Below are 22515 nucleotides of genomic sequence, written 5' to 3'. Positions count from 1 at the left end.
CAGTATATTATGCCAAACCTCGAAACATATTAATTATTTGAACCCTCTAACATTTCCTAAACAACAATTTTTGGCCCATCTTTGAAAAGCTCAACCATCAATTGGGGCACTGAAGATAATGACGGGGAACGTGAATCTTCTGTGAGACGTGAATAACCGTGGAGTAAAAAGACGTTAGCAGAAATCGCATGAAAGCTGACATGACAGGGTAGGGCAATAATGTATCCATCAATACCCGATACCCAGTTGACTTTCTAAGATTACCCGATGTCGGTTGAGACCGAGACCGGACGCGCCGGTGATTGGAGACGAAGGTGACCACCGCGACGTCACGACACGCGAAGGGAAACGCCGAAGAGACCAAAGGAAGACACGAAATAGAAAGGGAAGCTGGACTGGGGTAGTGAAACGAAGATAGGCGTGTGCACTGCGTGTCATCACCATAGAATATAAAGCCAATAACAAATAAATTAGTTATATGTGCAATCATGTCCATTACACAGAATCTGTAAATGTATATCATACTAAATTAATGTATCATTGATTTTATCTTTGCAATAAAAATTATTCAGTATTTTCAGTATTAAAGAAATGGCAAGGGAGATTTATCTATCGCATTTAATTACTACATAGACTTGAGTCAAGAAAATGATTTCGATATACTTAAACTTATTCTACATTGATTTCGGATTAGTTATAAGGACAAGTGTACGAGGCTGGACAAAACAGTCGAGGAAAAGGGGGGAAGGAGAGCTCTCGTCTCGGACGTACCAATGATCTCTCGAGGGGAGAGAAGCTTGTGGTTTTGGTCAACCGGTCGGTCGGTCCGGGTCGGTCGGATCGCCGTACGCGGGAACAATCTCCGGGCCTTGATGACTAACCGCGTGGCTGGCCGTCTCACCGAGGAGGCAAGAACTCGCCTCCCTGCGGCACGTCGCGTCGCGAATGCCTGTGCACCGTTTGCTCTTGCCCGATCTTTTTATCACTTGCCCTGTTGCCCGATACTCCACCTTCTTCGCGACGTTCCATCATCACCCCGGAAAAGCTGCTTAAATTTAATCAAAATCGTTCGACAAGTCGGATCCTCGATGAAAATCTTAACGAGTAGAAAACAATTTATGACACTACCCCTTGCATAACACGGAATTCTTATTGTACCTTCTGGTACCCAAGGACTGTTCTCTGTTTTCCTACGCAAAACAATCCTCTATTCTTTAGGCGACACAAAAGAAGCTAACAATGACATTTACGTGTCATGAATAATTAAAACCGAATAGCTTATCACCGGCAACGTTGATGCAATTCCGTAATTGCTCTAACCCGACATCGCAGATCTGATCGTTCGTTCGGCGACCCAGATTCAGATTCAAACACGGCATTAAGTTCAAATATAGAATCGCATCACAATTTCCTACTTACATCTGAGGCTACCTAATAACTGTCGGTGCGAATTAACCGCGATAAAATTAAAGCGGATGTACACTCCCACCTATAAGCTTGCCAGATTTCTGAAGATTTTACATAAAGATTCAATTTAGACAGATGTAATAATGTGTTTGAAAATTATAATAGAACGGTTTTAATTTTTATTCTATCATACAATTAATTCTGGATCTTCTAGAGTTTAGTATCAAATAACCAATTTGTTTTACAACACTAATTGTAACTCAGTACGTTGTTCAACTGTACTTTTCATTAAGTACCTAGAGACTTATGAAGGGGAGCGTATTTATATCGCGCGGAGAAAATAAACTGGTCTTCAAGCGACTGGATCGGTATCCATTAGAGACGCTAATCGTCCGGTCGTTCCTGTATCCGACGGGAAAAGAAATCGTGGCGAGGCCGAAAGACTCGCAACATTATAATATCGCAATGAAGGAGGATATGGAGTTGACTTGGTTAATTAATAGGATAAAGTAATGTGTTTAGCGCTGCTGAGGTACGTGACGCAATCACGACGACGCTGGTGTCTCGACGATACCATCGAGCTCGATATTACGCTACTAGTTATTCAAATATAGAATTTCCAATCGCGAGCTATCCTTATACTCGAATTTGAAACACCTTTTCGTAGTTGGTATCAGAAACTTGCCACGCGAATAGCATTCAAGAGGACTTCTAACGTCCACTTTCTGAAAAGGCGAGCATAGAACATCGCCAGTTTTTGATAGAGGAGAATGGCAGCAGCGGCGGAGCAACGGGCTGTATTGTAAGTATACACGGAACGGGGGAACGGATAGGAAGTTTAATCGGCAGCAAGAATCTCACATACCGGCGTACCTGCGAAGCCTAGAGGGCTCGAAGAGAGGAGCCTAGAACCCCGTAGCCGCGAGTCTAGACCCATAAGTCTTCCGCGATTTTTCCGGCACGATCGCATTATCCTCCTGTTTACGATAAAACCGTCTGACAAGCTACGTGGCTGCTCAACCGACCGAATCCTCCACTTTGCGCGAAATCTCTCCTCTTCCTCGTTTCGTGCAATGAGAAACGCGCGGCCGAGGGTTGCCGAGATTTTTCTTTTTCCAACCGATGTACAGCGTAGACCTTCGTTTTATTCGTATTACGAAATTACAGGATGCGCCGCGGTTAGACGCCGGATAAGTGTCATATAAGTGGGATATCCGCCAAGATTTCAGATTAGCAGTCGAGATTATACGCCACGATGGATATTGTTTTTCTGTTGGCCAATTCAAAATCACGTTGCCCTATTGTCGTTATTTATGGCCGTGCCATACGCTGCTTATATTAAATTAATATTATTTTACAACCAGCTTTTGTACACATTGTACGTTGGTACATCGTTCCCTTCATTAATATGCATCGGGCCAATCTTTTGGAAGTAGAGTTCAAAGTACACCACCCCTGATTTCAAGCTAATTGACAATTACTTCATAAAAAGAAATGATCTTTGATAAAATTCTATAGAGTCTGAGAATGAAGATGAACCATTTAGAATGTTTCCTATCTTCCTTTTACTAACTTTCGATTTCTATTTTGTTCCCCGCGTTCACTCAACTCCATCACCTTTAAGCAACTTAAAGCAACCGTATCGTTCCACCAGTGCAAACTATAATAAAAACACTTTATCCGTTTTATTAGAATTTTTCAAATACGTTATTTCACGCTAGAAATGTGTCTAATTATTATTCATAATTGACAAGCATTAACAATTACATTTTTATTCACGTGCTTACTGTAGATATTTTAACTACTTTAACGAAGGAGGTAGCAGTGGGAAATTAAAACAGTCGAGTTAAATTTAGTGTCCTGGGTTCGTGTTGTAAGTGTCTACCAGAAAAGCAACGTAACATTTGAGAAAGAGGTTGCAATGTTACCATTAACCTGGTGAACGTCGGTCATCCGAAAGTGGCTAAGGGATGAGTCGCTCTAAATTTAACCTACCTTCAGAACCATTCCCATTTCATCAGACTGGTAAATGAACGTTACGTGAGGCTCTTCAGCAAATTGCCGTATAACGTGATGTATATTGTAAAATAAAATATGCACTATCAATAATAATTTAACATCGAATAAAAATGAACGTCGCTATTTGAGAAGTAGTATTCTCTACGAAACAGTCGAAGTAGAAAATGTGAAGAATAATCAAAAAAATACCCGAGAAAAGATTCTAGACTGAAGGAGGTAGTTCGTTAATCCCGTATGCCGACAGACGAATGTTTTGTCAAATCTTTACGAAGAAGAAAGTCGCGTAAAGGGAAAGAGAGTCGCGCACGGGTCTCGGGTGTCTCCGTAGCGGACTGAAAAATCCGCAAGGTTCCATTTCGTCAAAGCCACTTGCCGCGGCGTTCTAGCAAACGACTCGCGGCAAAGGGTCTCAAAGTCACCGTTGACCCGGCAAACGCGAGCCACGGTGGCTGGCGCGAAAAATACTCGCCGCGGTGCCAAAGTCAGACGTCGTCGTCGTCGTCGTCGGGGTAGCAAGGGTGACGTAAGCCGGCGCGGGGAAGCGGAAGTAGCCGACATACAAAGAGGGAGAGAGAAAGAGAGATAGTGAGCGAGCGAAAGAAGAACTGTGCGCTGAAAGTTCCGTTCATCTGGGCCAAGCTCGCAAATAACAAACCGTGGACCCGAGACGCGTTACAGTTCGCATTGGTGGCTCCCAGCGAACTACCGGAGAGGGCGAACAAACCACCGGACGAGACGAGGTGGGAATGGTAGCGTGCATTAAGGGAGAAACGACGCGGTGTAACCTACAGAAGGGTGGGTGGAACGGCAGAGAGAGGATGAAAGGGAGAGAGAGAGAGGGGGGGGGGCAGAGAGAAAGACGGAGAGAGAGGTAAAAGAAGGGCGTAACTGGGCCAAACGGTGGCTGTGTCGCGCGGTCTAGACGCGCTGTTGCTGAGAATTAATGCTCCCGATTCTCCAAACCTTTTCAGCACACGTTTCGAGAGTGCTTCCTAATCCGTGACGTCAGTGGTCACGAATTTGTATGAAAACCTCGAATTTCATCCCTTGGTCTAAATATTGCATCAAACGCTTCTTAACAATTATAGAATTTAATCCCACGATGTGAGAAAACGTCATTAGAATTAATTCAAACTGTTTTTGCGTCGTTGTTCTACTCATAAACGTACGAACACTTCGTTACTGCATGGATTCTGTATTATATTTAATTTTGGATGGAAAAAACCTTACGGGGTCCCTTGCCTTGCTAATTATAATGGCCACGCGGCACTTTTACCACAGAACCGGGTCGCAACGGAGACCAGAGGCTATTCTGGGACACGCGCGGGGTGTTTCTCTTTCGGGCACACGCGGATTCGTTGTTCAGACAGGTTGCCCCGGCTCGCGTCGAGGGAAAACAGGTTTCGGAATTGCGGGAAATCGGTTCGGGGGTAGTTTAACATCAAGAACTCGTTTGATGAGTACGCGAGCTTTTATGCATCTGTCTTAGCCAGTTCTCAGGCGTCGACGCGAAGTTAAGTGTTTTACGAATCACAATTTAAATTACGTAGTTATAGTATGCCATGAGTAAAATAATAATACGATAATGTAGCAAAATACGTTGACTATAATTGAGAACATACATGAAAGCCAGTAGATCTGTTTCATTCTACGCTATCACACGAATTATATAATCGTGAATTAAAGAATTGGATTTGAATTCAGAATATGGGAACGGCCGGATCTAATTTCAGTTGATATCACTTAGGCGATTTTAATCTTTTCGTTTTGAGCAGGAAATTGGTTCTACGTTGCAGATGGGATTAAGGAGGGATTAAGTCCATCGAGTCTGTGCGTAGAAAGTATTATTAATGTACACAACCAGGCAATGAAATAATGGCGCGAGTAGATGATAGTGACAGCAGATATAATAATGAACGATTGAGAAGGGTCGAGATCAGTTTAATGCTCGCCAATTCTAGTAATGATTAAATAAGTTATAATGTTCGCTCGCCGAATTTCGTATTCCTAACAAAATAATTTAATTCACTAGCAATTGTTTGTAATTCGCTTCACGCGGAAATACGTTCCTTTTGTCTCTAAATGAGACTAAACGCGATTAACGTTCGATACGCTCCTCAACGCTAATATACTGTATTAAATACCGTCGCATGTTGCCAGTCGATGGATCAGGAATATGCGGTTCGTGCGGTCGCGACCGTATCAATTATTATATAAGTCGATACATGAGCGATGAGTTTTAAACTGTAACTGGAACCATCGCTAATAATTTTCTGTCGCGAAAAATAGTCTGCGCCACGATACTGTGATATAACATCGATTTGTGGTAATCACAAACGCGATCACGGCATTTTTATAGAATTATATGATGAATAAATTAATCACTGAATTGCCTAAATAATAATAATAATAATATTGTATTAAGTAATTACGAATACCTTTAAGCTGGATTGAGAAAAGGATCACTTGACCCGAGAAACACTTTTTGTGCTCACTGTACGTTGCCTGATTACTGATTCCTCTAATTATGCGAGGGATAAAAATAGACCTGAGATACAATAAGGATAGCGGCACTCTCTAATTGATATAGTTATTTAAACCGTTGGGAACGGAATCTTAGCGCTCGGCTATTATTACACGCATTACAATATTATATTTAACATACTAACAGAACACCGTACGATTAAAATGCTAATAGACACGATACCAGGTATCTGCTCGTTTGCTGGCAAATTGTATACACGAGTTAATATTATTAAGAGAAACCTTTTAATTAATTTAATATACGATGGCTCAATGAAGTCATTTATATCAAAGATTAATTCAATATTATCATCAATTATCGCATCTACTTATTAAGAGTCTGCTGAATTGTGAAAGGTAGTGTACTCGTACATTTATGTTCACTACGGAGCCGAGTAAATAAAAGTAAACGCTGCAATACCCGGTAAATTTTCACGGGTATCTACCGTAACCATCTTGATCATTCTATTATTCCGCGTTTACATTAACGCGCATTCTTAATAAGTTCCCAGAGTTTGTGCTACGACTTCATTAGAAAAATTTGCTGGCAATTGGAGAAGAGAACGAACGAGGAACAGAAAGCCCCGTTCATTTAAAATAATTCTTTCATGGACATATTGTTTCATTATTATGTCTGTAAATCTAGAAAATTTTCTCTCAAAGCTTAAGCGAATGTAATAAAAGAAGGGAACCGGAGAGTGGCCAGAACTCAATACACTCAGTAGTTTCATACAATTAAACATTGTAATTTAACTCCGATATGCGTGCTTTAAGGCTCGAGAATCTCGAATTTCGCTCTCGGTGCGGTAAAAAAAAAAATATAAGCGAAAGTTGCACACACGGGTCATTCCACGCCACTCTGATCGACGTTGTGCTCAGATCGTACTCCCGTTGAACCGTGTCGCGAACCAGATTAAAATAACAAGGGATGCTCGAGTCATCGATCTTATTCACAAACTCAGAGTATTTCAAGATTTTCACAGTGTTTCACGCTGAATAAAATTCTAACGATGTCTGATAATAATATTTCCCTATGCTGATAATGCGAGAGACAATGGGAACGGGGATGATTGAAATGCAACGCGTGCGCGCGCTATTTAAATACACACAATCGAAAGTGGAAGTAATTAGTACGTCGGGTTGCGAGACTCATCGGGTGGCTCGAGACGTTAGCATAGCCGGCCAAGCGGTTCCTCTCTCGTCTTCGAGGAATTTCACCCTAAGCCGGTGGAGAGTTCGGCAAACAATGTCGACTATTCCTAACTTGTAACCAGGAATTGGACGAGGCCCTCGTGTGTGCTGATCACACAAGTCGAGGTACTTGCGCGCGGAGTTCACGCCGCACCGGTACGTTTCCTTTATGAATTCGTAGAGTGCAGTGAAGCACTTTACTTTTCCGGTTCTTCGGACAAACGCACGCTTGCACGCCCGGCCGCGGTTTGCCCGTACGACGAGCAAACGATATTCAAGTGACCGTTTCTTTTTAATGTTAATCGAGTCCAATGCCGGACAGTTTACTCGTCAAAGTTGATTCGCGTTAATCATCGAACTGTTCCGAGAATTATATAAAAATCATACAGACACAATTAGAGCTTTTCGTCATTTCTATGTCTCGTCTCGCAAAATCTGCAACTTCTGGGAATCACGGTTCAGAGGTAAAATCTGGTTAGTGCGATTCTTTCGTAACTTTATGACAAGTCCGTCAAGCTTTCTAACGAAGTCCGTCGCGATTTCGCCTTGTTCTACTTTTTTCACCACGATGTCAATTAAAAGTCCACCGTGGAAAAATTCCACCGTGTCTCGTTAATACGACGTTCCGGGAATGCCTCGGCAGTCTTTCGCGAAGACAGAGACGTGCACACCGGCATAATTATGACAGCGATTAGGCGCGCCGTGAAATGGGATGAAAAATTTTATTCACTATGTCTTTCAGATTTAGTTCACACAATTTCATTAAAACCTTAATAAAATCGTAGGATTTGATGTTGGGAGAGCCTTTCACGTGTTTCGTTTCTTTGTTTTACGTGGAATAATCCATGGGAATAATAAACAGAGAGTCAGAGTACATATTTAATAAAACCTGAGAATCGTCTGACTAGTGCAGGACAAGACTACTTGATTCACTGAATTTACGTGAGAGCAGTGTCTCATTGAACTCGGGATTAATATCTGTCACTTTGATAACGTGTTACAGGCGGCATATGCTGGTCTTCCATCAGCAACGGTCGGTGTAAGGAATTGCTGTCGCAGGGAGTAACGAAGGAGGACTGTTGCGCGTCGAACGCAGCAGCTGCGACTGCCTACTCCGAGGAAGACCTCGATAGCGGAAGCTTATTTTTTTGGAAGGTGCTCGGGGGAGGTGTGCAGTGTCGTCCATGCAGAGGTACGCGCTTCGTTTCAATTTTAAGATGAAATTAAATATAGAAAATCTCTACTTTTAGTACATCAGTATTGACTGTCATTTATTTTTATTTTTAATTTTTGCTTATAGAAAGCTGCGCGGAGGTGAGGTGCGAAGAGGGTAAAAAGTGCGTGGTGCGCAGAGGGAGACCGAGGTGCGTGTGCAGTCCTGAGTGCAAGGCGCCGAGGGGCGGAGGTCCTGTCTGCGGGACGGACGGCAAGAGTTACAAGAATCTGTGCAGACTGAAGAAACGCGCGTGCAAGAAGGGAAGTCACGAGCTAGCGGTTGCCTACAACGGCCACTGCCAAAGTGAGTATGTATGACATAGATAGAATCATTATCACCGCGATTGAATACCCGAATTTTTATAATAAAATCGTGTTCAAATAAAAGATTGATAATCATTCAATTCGTCAAACAATCAGTCTAATAAATCTACACGTTTACTGAATTCCTTGATACACAATTGAAGAATAATTAAAAATGGAATTTTCAGAGGTATTCGATCGCAAACATAAAAATAATTCATATAATTTTCATCATCATTAATTGTTGAGAGATCTCCTTTGAAACGTTAAGTAGAACTATTTTAAGTCGCGCAAGTTTTGAGGAACAGTCGATCACGAGGGCGGTTTACGACTGTGCGTAATAACGTGTAAAGTATCGGGCAGGTTCGTGCGCCCGGGTACGGTGTGGCCAAGGCCGGAGCTGCTTGCTGGATCAAAACCTGAGCCCGCATTGCGTGAGGTGCGCCCGCAGGTGCCCCCAGCCGCCCCCGCAACAGCGAGCCGCCGTCCGGCCCGTCTGCGGGGCCGACGGAAATACGTACAAGAGTGCCTGCCACCTGCGACTCGCCGCCTGCCGCGCAGGTCGCGCCATTCCCGTCGCCTATAAGGGACACTGCAAACGTGAGTCTATTTTCCTTCACTCTTTAAATTCGGGAGACCACTATACATCTTTTGGTTCTAAGCTTTTGCACATTACTGTTAAATTATTCATACAAAATAATCATCTGAATATTTTAACTTAAACGGATTAAATGAATCCGTGATACGACTTTTTATCTTGTCACGTGGTTATACTATTATTCTTTTATTCCGCGTTATGGCGCGGAAATTAGTAGAATTCTTGCGTGAGAGAGCTTGCACGTTTCGCGCTTTCTTTCGAAGGTACAACCTGTTGCTTCTCACGTGAAAGAGCGATTAAACGCAGGAAAACGGGAGTAAACCGCAGGGTAGCTTTTATTATACCAGACGCAACTGGTGAACAAGAATTTTTCTGAACCAAACTGACAGAAATTCAGTAGAAAGTCGACAGCTCGCTTTTTAGAAATTGAACTTCATGGATTCTTTTAAATTATAATTCTCATGTAAAAGAAAAGTGTTCCACAGAAGAATAATGCAGAAATTTCAATGCGAAAATATCGGCAATCCTATAATTTGCACGAGCAATTGATTAATTCCTGTAGTGTAAAAATATTTTCTCGAACCTATTGTTTCCCCGCGAGAAAGAGAGGAGCGGCATAAAAATCGCGGACGGGAAAAAAAACGAGCAGGAAGGGGTGAAGGACGGGTACGAGGCGAAGTAAAGGAATAAAACAGGGGGAGAGAAGGAGAAGTTTCTCGGTTCATTGGTGAGCAGCCGGGTAGCCAGACTGCCGCTGCTTTGCATCGGAATGTACCTTATTGTTGTCTGGTTTGCACAGTGCCGAATTCTTCTGGCAGGTGCCATAAAGTCACCGAGCCAAGTTATGTCCAAACAAGAGAGTTCGCAGGGAATAATAAAATCCTGAACCTTGCGCGACCATTCGCCTTTTCGACCTCCTTTTTCTGCAAGTAAAGTCCCTGCGTTTAATCTTATTCCATGACAACCAATCACTTCTCATCGAGACTTTGCAGACAAGTGCAGATTGGCAATGAAAATTGCATAATTTATATAGTGTCAAAAATTTTGGTAAACTTTCTCAAATCTTTTTTTTTGCGGGTTGATTTTTGCGAGTGACTGCAATTTTATAAGGTTTGTTTCTTGGAACGAAGAGTGTGATCTTTCTTCTGGGAAGATAAACTCCATTTTACTGTTCTCTTTCCCCGACATTCTTCCCCGCTTCATCTCTCGACCGTTAACACTATCCTCCTTCCAGGGATAACAGATCCTGGCGTACGTATTCCGTGAATCACTTTGTAAATCTTTCAAGCTAGTTTTCATTGTCTTCAATCATTTTCTCACTAGTATTTGACATTTTGTCGTTCAATGATTGATGAGAAGAAAGAGGAACGTTTAAAGATTTACTCATTCGAGAGAAGCGTAGCTCCTTTCTTTCTCGGCTAAAATTTGGTTCGGTCTCGTTGGGATTTTTGAGTAACTTGCTAATCGGCCGTAGCATTGTGCAAATACGAAGACATTTTACATGTTAAGGTGTCAAAATCCGCACTATTTTTTTTATATCGTCTCCTTTATCATCGACAATATCGGAAGAATTGTACATGTATTTCTCGCTCCGTCTCAGACAAGTAAATCATTCACTGCCATTTTAATGTGAGACGATGATGGAGTGCGGACGAACAAGATAAAATTTCGATATGACGGTGCGAAAGGAGTTAAAGGCGTAAAACAGGTGAGTCGAAGGAGGTAATAATCGAGGTTCGCGTGATTTTTTCGCGGCGGAACGCGTGTCGCGCAATTTCTCGCCGACACGACGACGACGGCTCCTTGACTCGGCCCGAGTCGAGTGTCCGACATTGCGTGGATTCAAGAAGAAAAGGACAGAAAGAAACGTAAAGGGTAAGAAGAGGGGAAAAAAAGACATCGAGAGGCAATCGCAAGATCGTTCCGGGAAGTTCATCGACCGAGACGCGATCTGGCTGGCTGCGAGAGAAAACAAAAAAAGAGAGAAAAAGGAGGGGAAAAAGAATTATAAAAAGAGGGAAGACAGTGCGAGTGGTAAAGGTGGACCGGGAGTAAAGGGAGGAAAGAAAGAGAATGGGGAGAGGAGAGAGCAAGGGAGGTGGAGTCGTATCGTTTTCTGCGTATTCCGCCGGAGAAGTCGTAATAAAGCCTGTAACTTTGGACGTAAGATCAACGATTGCCAGAGAGTTCGCCAGGTATAGTTTCTTTTCCATGTGCTGCGCACGCCGCGCCGTCACCGTCATCGTCACGCGATCCGTTCCGATCGTTTCGCCTGCTAATTTCTCCCGGACAACTGCCTCGCGAACTAATCATCAGCCGTAGAAATCTCTACACCGTTACGATTTAACCGTAATAGAAACCACTGATTCACAAATATTACTCGTATAAGATGAACTTTGCATTTAAAAAAATATCATTGCTCTTGAGAAAAGATTATCTATATAATCTTGTACGATTTTCTTCATATAAGACTGATTATGCTCGATGAAGAGAATGTTCTCTCGCAAAACGTTTTCTAAAAAATGACGCTGGGACGAAATAATTTGTCGGTGAAATTAAAGTTTCACACAGTTTTTCGTTGAGTTCTCGTCGCGAATCAAGGAGGATTCACCGGGAATATTTTTTCGCCGTGTTGATCGCTTTTTCGATTAGCGGAACGCGCGTGTAGGACCCGTAACACGTATGTATAAACGTGGAATCAAAAACTCGTTAAGGGAATCGGCATCAAACGCGTGTAAGGAGTGTATAACTCGAGGCCGTCACGTTCGGGTCGCGTCGCGTCGGAGGGATAATCCGCGGTTTCGTCGTTGATTTACGACCCGTGAAATGCCGAGGACGCGTGTCTTTTCTGAAACGTTATCCCTTTACGTTGTTAGTCGCGGACCAAGATATTTTCATCGACATGCATTCTTACACGGCCAGGGTATCCCGTTCCCATGCAGTTCCTTTCTAAACCATTAGTTTATCTGTTCCACGTTTTCTTAAAAATCTTAGCTCTATCCTTCGTGTACTGAAAATATTCACCGATAAAAACTGACTAAGATCGCTGATTCTTTTACTGGAATGAAAGTAGGGGGTTCGATCCTAGTCGGGTTTCGGAGATGGGTTTTGAGAATGAGAATCTGCTGTGACGCTCGAAACGCGGAGCGAAGAAGTGAGCGTGAAAATCAATCATCCCGTAAAATCACCGTATAAGTTCATACGAAAGTGGACACGGTTCATCGTGTCCCGAAGAGGCGTAAAAAGCGTTACGAGCCGTTCGGCCGACTTCACCGAGAGTCGTCGGTTCGGCACGGCTCGGCTCCGGCTCGCAGCACGGCTCGGGCTAATTACGCCGGTGCTTCCGGTGGTTCGCCCGGTCGCACGTTTGTGCCGGCGGAAGCGGTCACGCGTGCATAGTTCATTGCGATATAATGGTCATAGAGAAGGAGGAGGAAGTAGAAGAAGAAGGAATGAATCAGACGTCGCGCCGAGGAAAAGGGTTGGCACGCGTGCGCGTGCACGTGAGCGCGCGCGTGGAGACGTCGCGGACGTGTGTAAGGGCGTGTCCTTGTGGCGTCCTTGCCCTCCGGTCGTTCACCGTACGCACGTACGCACGCACGCACGGACGCATGTATGCAGCGCAGGAGGAGCGGAGCGCGCCCACGCAACGCTTGTGCATGTTTGGAAGCCGGGACATGCGGTCTTTTAAGTTTACGACACTTACGGTGTCCCTACCTACGTCCAGGTTCCCCCTTCGACTAAAAATAACCGGCGACTCGAGGAATTCGGCGTGTATCGATCAACGTTCGCCACCGGACCGACTAAATCTACTACATACATTAAGTTTTATGTACAGGCACGTCGTCAAACAGTTTGTCTCGATTAGTCCCGGCTTTTTGACAATTTCATACTTGCGTCGTGTTTCAAATGTTTAGAATGAAAACAAGCACTAGACCTCTCGATTTCGAGCAAAGAAGTTTTTTTATTCAATGTTTAGTCTGCTTATGTAAATCGGGGGGGTGATGATAATATTCCACGAACGTGAGTAAGCAGAATTATTGGGAGTCAATCTGTAATGACGTAACAATAAATTATTTTTTCCTCGAGGAACTGGTATGACTAAGATCCGACGTGACTAATTTCACAGTGGGTGGAGCGTGGGAATGCAGAGGAACAAAAAACAAACGCATTGCAAAAGCTCGCTACGTATTTTTAAAGCGGTTCAATAAATTCTTCGAAAACAGGGAGAAACCCTCGAAACCCGACGCGTTCGCATTCCACCAGTTGTGCTAATCAATTACATAATGATTAATTTCACTTCGCGAGACGGTCGATTCATAAAATCATTGGTGTTTATTTTCCCAATTGTCTCGTATTCCGACTTAACGGCCTGAAAATACTGCAACGTTTACCGTTCGCTAAAAATAGCAGGAAGTTACGCGTCTCAACAGATTACTCCACGATTTCTCGCTTTATTAAGCATTCGCATCCGCGTAAATACGTCCGCGAGTCCAAACAATTTCGAATGCTCGTTACGTCAAATTGCAGGCCCTTTCGAATCGGCAAAACAGTGACTGAGAAACGCCAGATCTCGCGACCTCGAGTATCTCTCACGGGAATGAAGGAAGAAGACGAACAATAAGCTAGAAACGCGGCTTTTAAAATAATAAACCTGACAGGAGAGTCGACTTATTTTCGTTTCCCGCTCGATAACTCTCTCGCGAGCTGTTTCGCGAGCGGCGGGATCACGGGATCCGGCGTTGCCGCGATGGAACGTTACGACCGATCTAAATCGGGAGCCTCGCGAAACAACAAACTATTGCCATCCCGATTTGAAGCCCGAAATTTTATCCGAGGCACTTTCTGAAAAAACATCAGAGAGGATAAAGCAACTACAAGGCGACAGTCTTGGACTCTTTTTCCTGCAGATTCGTCATTACATATGGAGCGAGTCAATAAGAATAGTCATACGAAATAATAGATTATTCCTTTGTTTCATTAAAGACAGACACCATAAATCATGAATTATATATTTAAATTCGGTGCCTTTTTTCTTTAACAAAATGCACTTTATTTTTATATGGCTCTTCAATGAAATCAATAAATATGACGTTCTTATTGATTCACCGTGTATACTAAAAACAACTTCCGTGATCTAGCAGCCAGCATCGTTCAGATCAAAGGCTACACTAAGATCTGAACCTTCTGAACCTTCCGCTTTCTTCATCGTCCTCCTGGTCGTGTTCTGTTTCTCCGACGTTCGGTGCGACTCGCCTCTCCGCAGCGGAGGAACAGGTGGGTCGCACGAGGTCAGACGTTTATCCGTCTGAAGCCAGGCAGGGAGAGAGAGAGAGAGAGAGAGAGAGAGAGAGAGGAGCCGGACCGGTGGATGCAAAGAAGGTTGTAGTACCTCGTGCGAGAGAAGGCTTCGACTCTCTGCGCGAGGCATGCCATACGTACCGTCTTTTTCGACTGGTCTCTCGGCTGGATAGAGAGAAAAGGACTGCCGATGGACGGGGAGCAGGATATAAAGAGAAAGAGAACGCGTCGACGACTGGGAAACCAGAAGGGAGTCCTGCATATGCAGGGAAGGAAAAAGGAGGAAAAGAAATATATATAGGGAGACGGTTAGACGAGGAGAAAAACGAAAAGATGAAAACGATGAGGATCCACGAAGCCGATGGAAAAGACACAAGTGAAATGAATGTTTATCCGAGATCCATTTCGATGTGCAAACGCACCCCGTGGATTCATATACAGTGATAGGCAAAAGAAAATGCTAGTACCATCATTCATTAGAGAATACGTTTGCTTGGAATATAAAGAACCAACAAGAATAAATGCAATTCTATGCATACTCGATAAACAATTTTTTGTGCATATGTGTGAATCTATTACACTATCAGATACAAGAGAATTAGCAAGGAACGCTGCCACTCGAATGAACAGTAAAGAACGTGTTACATTTTGCTGCAAGCAAGGTATCTCCCTATATCATCTTCCAAATATCCTCTAGCAAAAAGCCTGACACCATAAAGTTGTACGAAGGCGAAGGCCAATTGAGACTTGAAGTGTTAATTAATACTTTTAAGTTTCTCGAAAATTTTTCTCAGCGGGTTGCAGATACGAGACGTTTGTGACGTATGACGAGGTAATTACAGTGATTAAGACTCTACATTGTTGGTGTGTTTATTGCAGCATTTAAATGGGCGGCAGCAGTGCAAACCTATTGATTTTGCCCGTCTATCTCTCGAGACATATTTCAAGAACTTTTTTCTTCCGACTATACTTTGTAAAAATTTATTAAGACGGGCAAATTAGCGTGAAACGTCACAGGATTAGTTATTGCTATCAATTATAGAATGACGAATCGTTTTGCGCGGAGCTAATGCAACAGATGTTGATCCCATGATAAACTGTAACAATTTGCACCTTCACAATCTGATTTACATATCGGTCGATAAAGTTTCGTATCAGAAGGAATCAAGCGCGGTTTCCTAATCCCTGTCTATCACCCGGGACTCGGTTCCATAACCGCGAGCCGAGGACCAGCCAGCGCAGGCAGGTTCCCCTCGGATTTCAAGCGAGGTGCCGCTAAAAAGGCGAAGGAGCCCGGTGACACGAGAGCGGCGGCGGCAGGGGCCCTTTTCGAAAGTCGGATGTTTTTCTCGTGGCTGGGAAGGAAAGGGAGGTCCGAGGCACAGTCTCTCTCTCTCCCTCTCTTTCCTCGTCAGTAACACCGTGGTGTCTGGTCACCGACCACGGCTCGGTGTCCGCGCCGGCCTCTCTTCTTTTTTCGCCGGACTTGTGCAAGATCTGCCCTCTCCGTCGCGATGCACTCCCGTTTTATCCACCGGCCGAATCCGACTCGCTCCTTCCCACTCTTTTCGAGTCTATCTTTCTTCACCAGTCCGTTTTGTTCCTTACGACCATATCAACGTCCGCGCGTCTCGACATCGACGTTCACCGGCGCATGCCTCCGCTCCAGACACGGTGGTTGCCTTCTCAAAAACAGTATTCGGAATCTTTGTAAGAAACTAATATTCCTAGCTAGCCACAATTTCCAGTTACCTCCACGATAAATATTTGTTATAAATCTCCGTATGTAAGATTTTTTTAATACATATTTTCACTTCTCAGAGCTCCGTGTCTAAACAGACTGATAAACGAAATTCCACTGACTCTTGTCAAACGGGGGATGCATCTCGTGCATTCTCTTTTTACCTTCTCTGCCCTTTCTCTTCGGCCTTCCCGCGACCGTCCTCGTACCGATACTGTAAACAGCCGGCGAAAAGAACCTTTGCCCGTATGCAAACCGTGCGCCCGTCACTGCGTTTTACATACATCGCTGTGGTAACGGGCCAACGCGAGCTGCATTCGACCGGCGGCCGCCGCGTTGCACCGTGAAATCCCGCCCCGAGAACGCGACGACGATGCGACGACGCTGCGAGAACGTTCGTTCGTTCGCGGTTCCTGAATATTCCGATCGGATAACTGTATATCGGGTGCACGCCCGTTTATGCGCGTTACACCGTGGAATTTGTCTCTCCCTAACGGGGATGCTATAGAAACGCGTGTTTCATATAAAAATTTAACAAATTGTGCAAATTTAGGTTTCAACTTGTAATCATAGTTATCTATCAAGCACTTGAATCATACATTATTAAAAAATCAATGGATTGGATTTTTGAAAATTATTTTCCAATCATGAATAGATACAAGATTAATGGTACGGTGTTTGAAGGGTTAATCATTGAATAGGGTTTGTACAGACTCGGTGTGCGACATTGAATTAAGTAGATGGTAGATCTAATGGGAAAGCAGAGTGATTACAATGTGCGACTGTTAACGTTTGACCTGACACGCTTGGTACTTACATATTTAGCTGGCGGAACGCGTACAATCGCAATTTACATGTGTAATGCGTTGTGCGAGAAACATGTTGATCCGCCTTTATATAAACGGAATGCGTATCGATTCGAACGAATCTCTATCTACGATCGAACATAGCCACTTTGTCAAACTATAAATTCAATAGATAGTTTCTAATTCTATTGTTGAATTAAATTATTGGTTTGCTATACTGTTTTAAAATCAGCCGGGATCTCGGAATTTTTTTTTTGGTTCGTACTTTCTGTTTGCGATGGAAAAATTTGAACGTTCGGCTCAAACCGGGAGGCCCGTCGCGAAACGCAAAAACTTTCCGCCGGTTGACCGAAGAAAGAAGCAGAGAAAAAAGAAGAAAGGTGCTGGAGAGGAAGAAATGAAAAAAGGAGAGAAGCCGAAAAAAGAAAAGAGAAAAAATGGAAAACGACGAAAGAGGTACGCGGACTGCCGCGTGGAGAGGAAGAGGGGACGGTACACACGGTACGGCGCGATGTACGGTGAGACAGGGAAGTAAATAAGTAAATAAACCAGCCGGCTTAGCGAGGAGGTGTCGCGATGCAAATAATCGTCTCCCTCGAGGATCCGAGGCGCGAAAGTGCACGTGTCTGTAAATATGCATACGATAATACGCGCGAGCTTTTCCCCAGTCCCTTCTTCCTTTCCGTGCCACCTCTGCACCCCGCCGGTCCGGATTCTTTGATATTCTTGGACACTTCTCGCACGATGCCGTACTCTCTCTTTCGCGTCAGGACCGGGCGTTAAGTAATTTGCTTATTTCGTTTTGCTCGCCGCTAATAGCTCCTCCATACACTGCCACGGTTTCCTTGCCGATTCGATGCCTATCTTTTCCTTTTTCTATGCCTTCGACCAGTTTATGATGACGTTTGCGCTAATGTGCGATTAACTGAGACGTCATGAAAAAGATGTTAACTAGATTCTATGCGCGCAAAATTTTTTTCATAATCATCGATTATTTTTATTGCCTCGGTATTGACTATCTTATTTCACGCGGAGAGGAACAAACAAACGAAGAGTAGATTGATTTTATCCTGAATCGTTAATTACTAGAGAGTAAAAAGCTAGTTCCCTGCTGACGCGTTCGTTTAATGCAGTTGCTAATTAATTACATCGAATCTAAGAGAATTCTAACCGGAGACCCTCGTGCAGGAGGAGCAACGGTTCTATTCGTCGCCTCGGTGCTTTGTTGCTGTGACTGGTAAAACGAGTTCCAAGAGGGATGCAGATTCTCCGTTTTTTCCCGCAGTTGGATCATCAATAACCGCGTCTCATTAATTACTATCTTACTGAAACACGGGAAAACGTTTTGTCGCTTGTCCAAGAAACGATAGAAAAAGATTGATTGAACCACGGTATAGATAGATGCAATTATCTGAAAGTTTTCATTGGTTTTACTGTTAATTATAAAATGACACAGATAGAATATCACTGTGATATAATATCAATCGATTTTCGATGATTCACGAGTGAAACTTTAAGACATGCCCGGATAGAGCTGTAAATTCGTAAATAACGAACGACGTGTTCGACGAATAAGAGGCTGTTTGCAAATCCGCGCGATGTAACTCGGTTATGATTTATGATTCATGTGTGTGACGAGGGTCAACCGTGGATGGAATGCAGGCGGCCGGCCGCCACGCCATTACGTATATGTATGTACCTACTGTATAAAGCATTGTGGTTCGCGAATGGGCATATATTCGCGAGGCACGTGCTCGTTAAAGGGAATTACGCTTCGCCTTTCATGCGTTACATTGTCTTATTCATGCGTTTATTTACTACGCGTAATACGGGACGTCAGACAACCGTCAATGCGATCAGACGATCGTGATATAATCGATCAATCCGAGTCATGAGATAATTTTCAGAAGTTACTTAACACACGGTACCTGTTTCATGAAAAATTAATAAACGTACCAATAGTTTTTACATAATTATAATCCAAGAGTAATCGTATTTTAGAAGAGTATCACAATTGTACAGAAATTTTTATAGAGAGAATAACATTGAGGACTGTCCGAAGCATATTCTGAGAACTGTGCGCTTTAATCGTTTCTCTCGAGAGGAAATTAAATGCAAATATTACTAAACAGGCTCAGTAAACAATTTTTTTACCTGTCGTTTACGCAACAACTATTATTGTACAATTACCGTGAACGATTCATCTTGAATGTCAAAAACGATTCATCGTACGCAGACGTATCGTTCGATTTAAGAAAATAGAATGTAACGTTATGCAACGAGGGTCGGTAGTCAGTTAACCTGGCGTAGCATTGACACGGTGTAGGTGCTGATTGAAGCACGGATACGTTCGATAGCTGACATGATTACCTTGATATCTGCTTACGGTGCAAATATGTATGACATAGGTAAAATACTCGACGTGAGATACCTATCTCTCCTCCATTGATCACCTTGCTCGATAATTTACATTAATCGTTCGCGAAATTATATGACCAAATTAATTAAACTCGTTTTAGCCTTGAACGAGCAAACTATTCTTTCCAACATGTCCCAGCCACGCGTTCCCATATGTTTTTCTAATAAAGACGCAGCGCTGTATACTCATTAGTATAATATTCTCTGTGGTACAATTTGCGTAATGCGTCTTAACAAATTCAATTGCCCTCGCTAAGCAGATGTGCCTCTCGACGTAACGCTACACACGCTGGCGACGAGACCCAGCATCGAAGCCTATGTACAAACAGCAGTCATTCCGAATGACAGAACATTATTACTGTAAACCTAATACAAGTCTGTTACACTTATCACGCCTCATTCGCTTCATAAATTATCTGAAAACTTCTAGAGAGAACCGATTCGTCATAGAATCTTTAAAGTACGACCGCATCATCGTTGAATGGGTAAAAATTGGTGAGACTTGCGTAGACTTAAGCACCGTGTCTAACAGCATGGATCGCGTTACGTAGCGTGAATCACTTAATATTAATCTAGTATGGCCACGTGGTATAGACACAGACTACGACCACACGTAGGAGTGATACGATGATTGCCTCCGATCGCGGTTCACGCGTGCACTAGGAGCCCTAGACCAGACGTGGAATGTACGTCGGCCATTTTGTACGTCAGACGTCCGGCAGACAAACAAATATACGAGTACTTACTCCTACGACGCTCGAGGATAATTCTTATTCAACCGTGATGCGTGCTGGATCTATATATAGGTGGTACCATCGCAAGTAATGTTGTCTTACGTGGCGTCACATAACCATGAAGCCAATCAGAGACTGTTGGCCATCGTTAAGCTCATGGTAGAGGAAACAAGGAACTGTATCGAGTCAATTCAGAGAGATAAAGTTATCATAGAAAAATCATTGACCTACGCAGGCTGCGCGTTTTTATGCAGAATAAAACGTTCGACGTCATTTGAGAAGATACGATCGAAATTGAGACTCGATCTTGAAAACGTTGTTATTTACTCTAAGGTGGATGCACGCAACTGCGTAGCGTTTCGTAGGGTGCCGGAATGAAAAATGAGCAACGGGGGCCGGTCACGAATGGCCCGTGAGAAGTGGGCCATTGACCCAAGTAGGTGTAACGACACATTATTGTCGTAATCGCGTCTGCGGGCGTCTAATTCGTCGATTGAACCCGCTTCTGGCCCATTCGCACAACTATGCGTCTTCTGTCCGTTCCACTAACAGCCTGTACGTTTCACTGTCACATGTCATTGCGTAACGCGCACGTTCGCCGCACAATGGCTCGCGTTCGCGAAAATCAATCCACATCCGTGACTTCGCCTGCCACTCGATCTTCCGCTATGAGACCGAGCTCTCAAGGTCCACGCATAGGGAACGATCGTGAACTTGCATTTCTAATTCCGTTTCATTCATCGGTTTTCTTTTGTGGTTGGCAATTCAATGTATGAGATCAACGGTAAATTAAATGAGAATTGGGATGGATGAGCGATTTCCCATTCTTTCGAATAGCATTCAATGTAATTATATGCCGAATTCAATGGTCAAAGGGTTGATTATATGCTTTGTTATAAGTCATATCTTATATCTCTTTTGTTCTAATTATAAAATCTAAAATACACTGATAATAAGACCTGATTTAGGAGGCCGTATTCTGTTTCGTTTTACAGAGAACGCGGACTGCACGACGATCCGTTGCCGCGAGGGACAGACGTGTCTGACGGAAATGAAGTCAGGTCGGCCGCGTTGCGTGACCTGCACCTATCGTTGCCCCCGGAAACGCGAGCGCATCCGAAACCGGACGCACCGCGATCGCGACCCATCGGCGACGATGCTATGCGCCACCAACAATATCACCTATCCCAGTTGGTGTCACATCGTCAAGGACGCCTGCGTTACCGGTTACGTCCTCGAGACGCGACACGCCGGCCCTTGCAACGCCTACGACTCGTCGCATCTCTATATCGGTGAGTCCACACGCGATTACGTAGATGATAGTTGAACTTCTTCTGATGCCACGAAACTCCTTTTACGCTTCAATAATAATTATATTCTTTCCACGTTTCTTAATTCTTCTATTTTATCAAATAGTTTAATAGAACTGGCAAGCTATTGGAGCGATGTAAACGCAACTTTAGAAAAACAGTTTGCTCTTGACGAAGCAATGGTTAGTACTTCTCGAGCGGACAACAGCTTGGATGCTTTCACTCCGATTTCATTTCTCGTTCAACGAAAGAATCGGCGACGACGTCTGCCCGTTTCCCATGCCGTGATAAAGCGGGATAGGCGTCTGGTCATTTATCTATTTCTCTCGGAGGCGTGGGCCATTCACGGAGCCGCGCCGTGCGTCCGCGAGCCAGTCTGATCGTCGTAATCCAGCCTGGAATTCGCCTTGCTCGAGTCGCTTCTCCGAGAATATATACCCAGTACGTACATATGTACGTGCGCCCACGCGTCCGCTTGTCTCGCCCGTTTAAATACAATCGATCGCGAAAACTCGGAGAGCTAGCTAGAGTTCGCGGGATTCTAGAGTCCCTGGCTGATTCTCTGTAATACTTCCTATGGTCAAAGTCCAAAGAACTTGAATTATTTCTGAACGAAACGCGTGATTAATAATTAAACACGAAGTATATTTCATTATCAATATCGATAACTGAATTAGTGGATTCTATGATCTTCTTGTTGACAGATAATCCTTCCTTCATTTCACAGATTCATAAAATGTATTGTTTGAACGCGAAGCTTTCTACGATTCCTTCGCTCATTCGATAAAAAGCTTTTGTTCGCGCGTTTAAGTAGACGCAACAGAAACCTGTTGCATGTCGCGCAGAAACGGGAGACTCTACGCATCACTTTCACCACCCTGAATTATAAAAAAAATGCAATCTAGATAGAAATGCCTCTTACCGTTTAAGGATGTATAAGCTATACATA

At 43.7% G+C, this 22515-nt stretch overlaps 1 protein-coding gene across 1 annotated transcript in view; it reads left to right on the top strand.

Annotated features, from left to right (window-relative positions):
- LOC108631697 (uncharacterized) overlaps positions 1 to 22515 on the top strand; it is a 46862-nt gene that overhangs the window by 9682 nt on the left and 14665 nt on the right. Inside the window, exons 2-5 of the mRNA XM_026819088.1 lie at positions 8144 to 8332; positions 8441 to 8659; positions 9022 to 9258; positions 21252 to 21548. Coding sequence (XP_026674889.1) covers positions 8144 to 8332; positions 8441 to 8659; positions 9022 to 9258; positions 21252 to 21548 — 942 coding nt within the window. The remainder of the gene's footprint in view (positions 1 to 8143; positions 8333 to 8440; positions 8660 to 9021; positions 9259 to 21251; positions 21549 to 22515) is intronic.

The sequence above is a fragment of the Ceratina calcarata genome, unplaced genomic scaffold, assembly GCF_001652005.2.
Source record: "Ceratina calcarata isolate Rehan_Ccalc_2016 unplaced genomic scaffold, ASM165200v1 scaffold93, whole genome shotgun sequence".
Taxonomy (NCBI): domain Eukaryota; kingdom Metazoa; phylum Arthropoda; class Insecta; order Hymenoptera; family Apidae; genus Ceratina; species Ceratina calcarata.
Note: the sequence above shows the minus strand (reverse complement) of the source record. Positions and strands in the feature narration are given on the sequence as shown.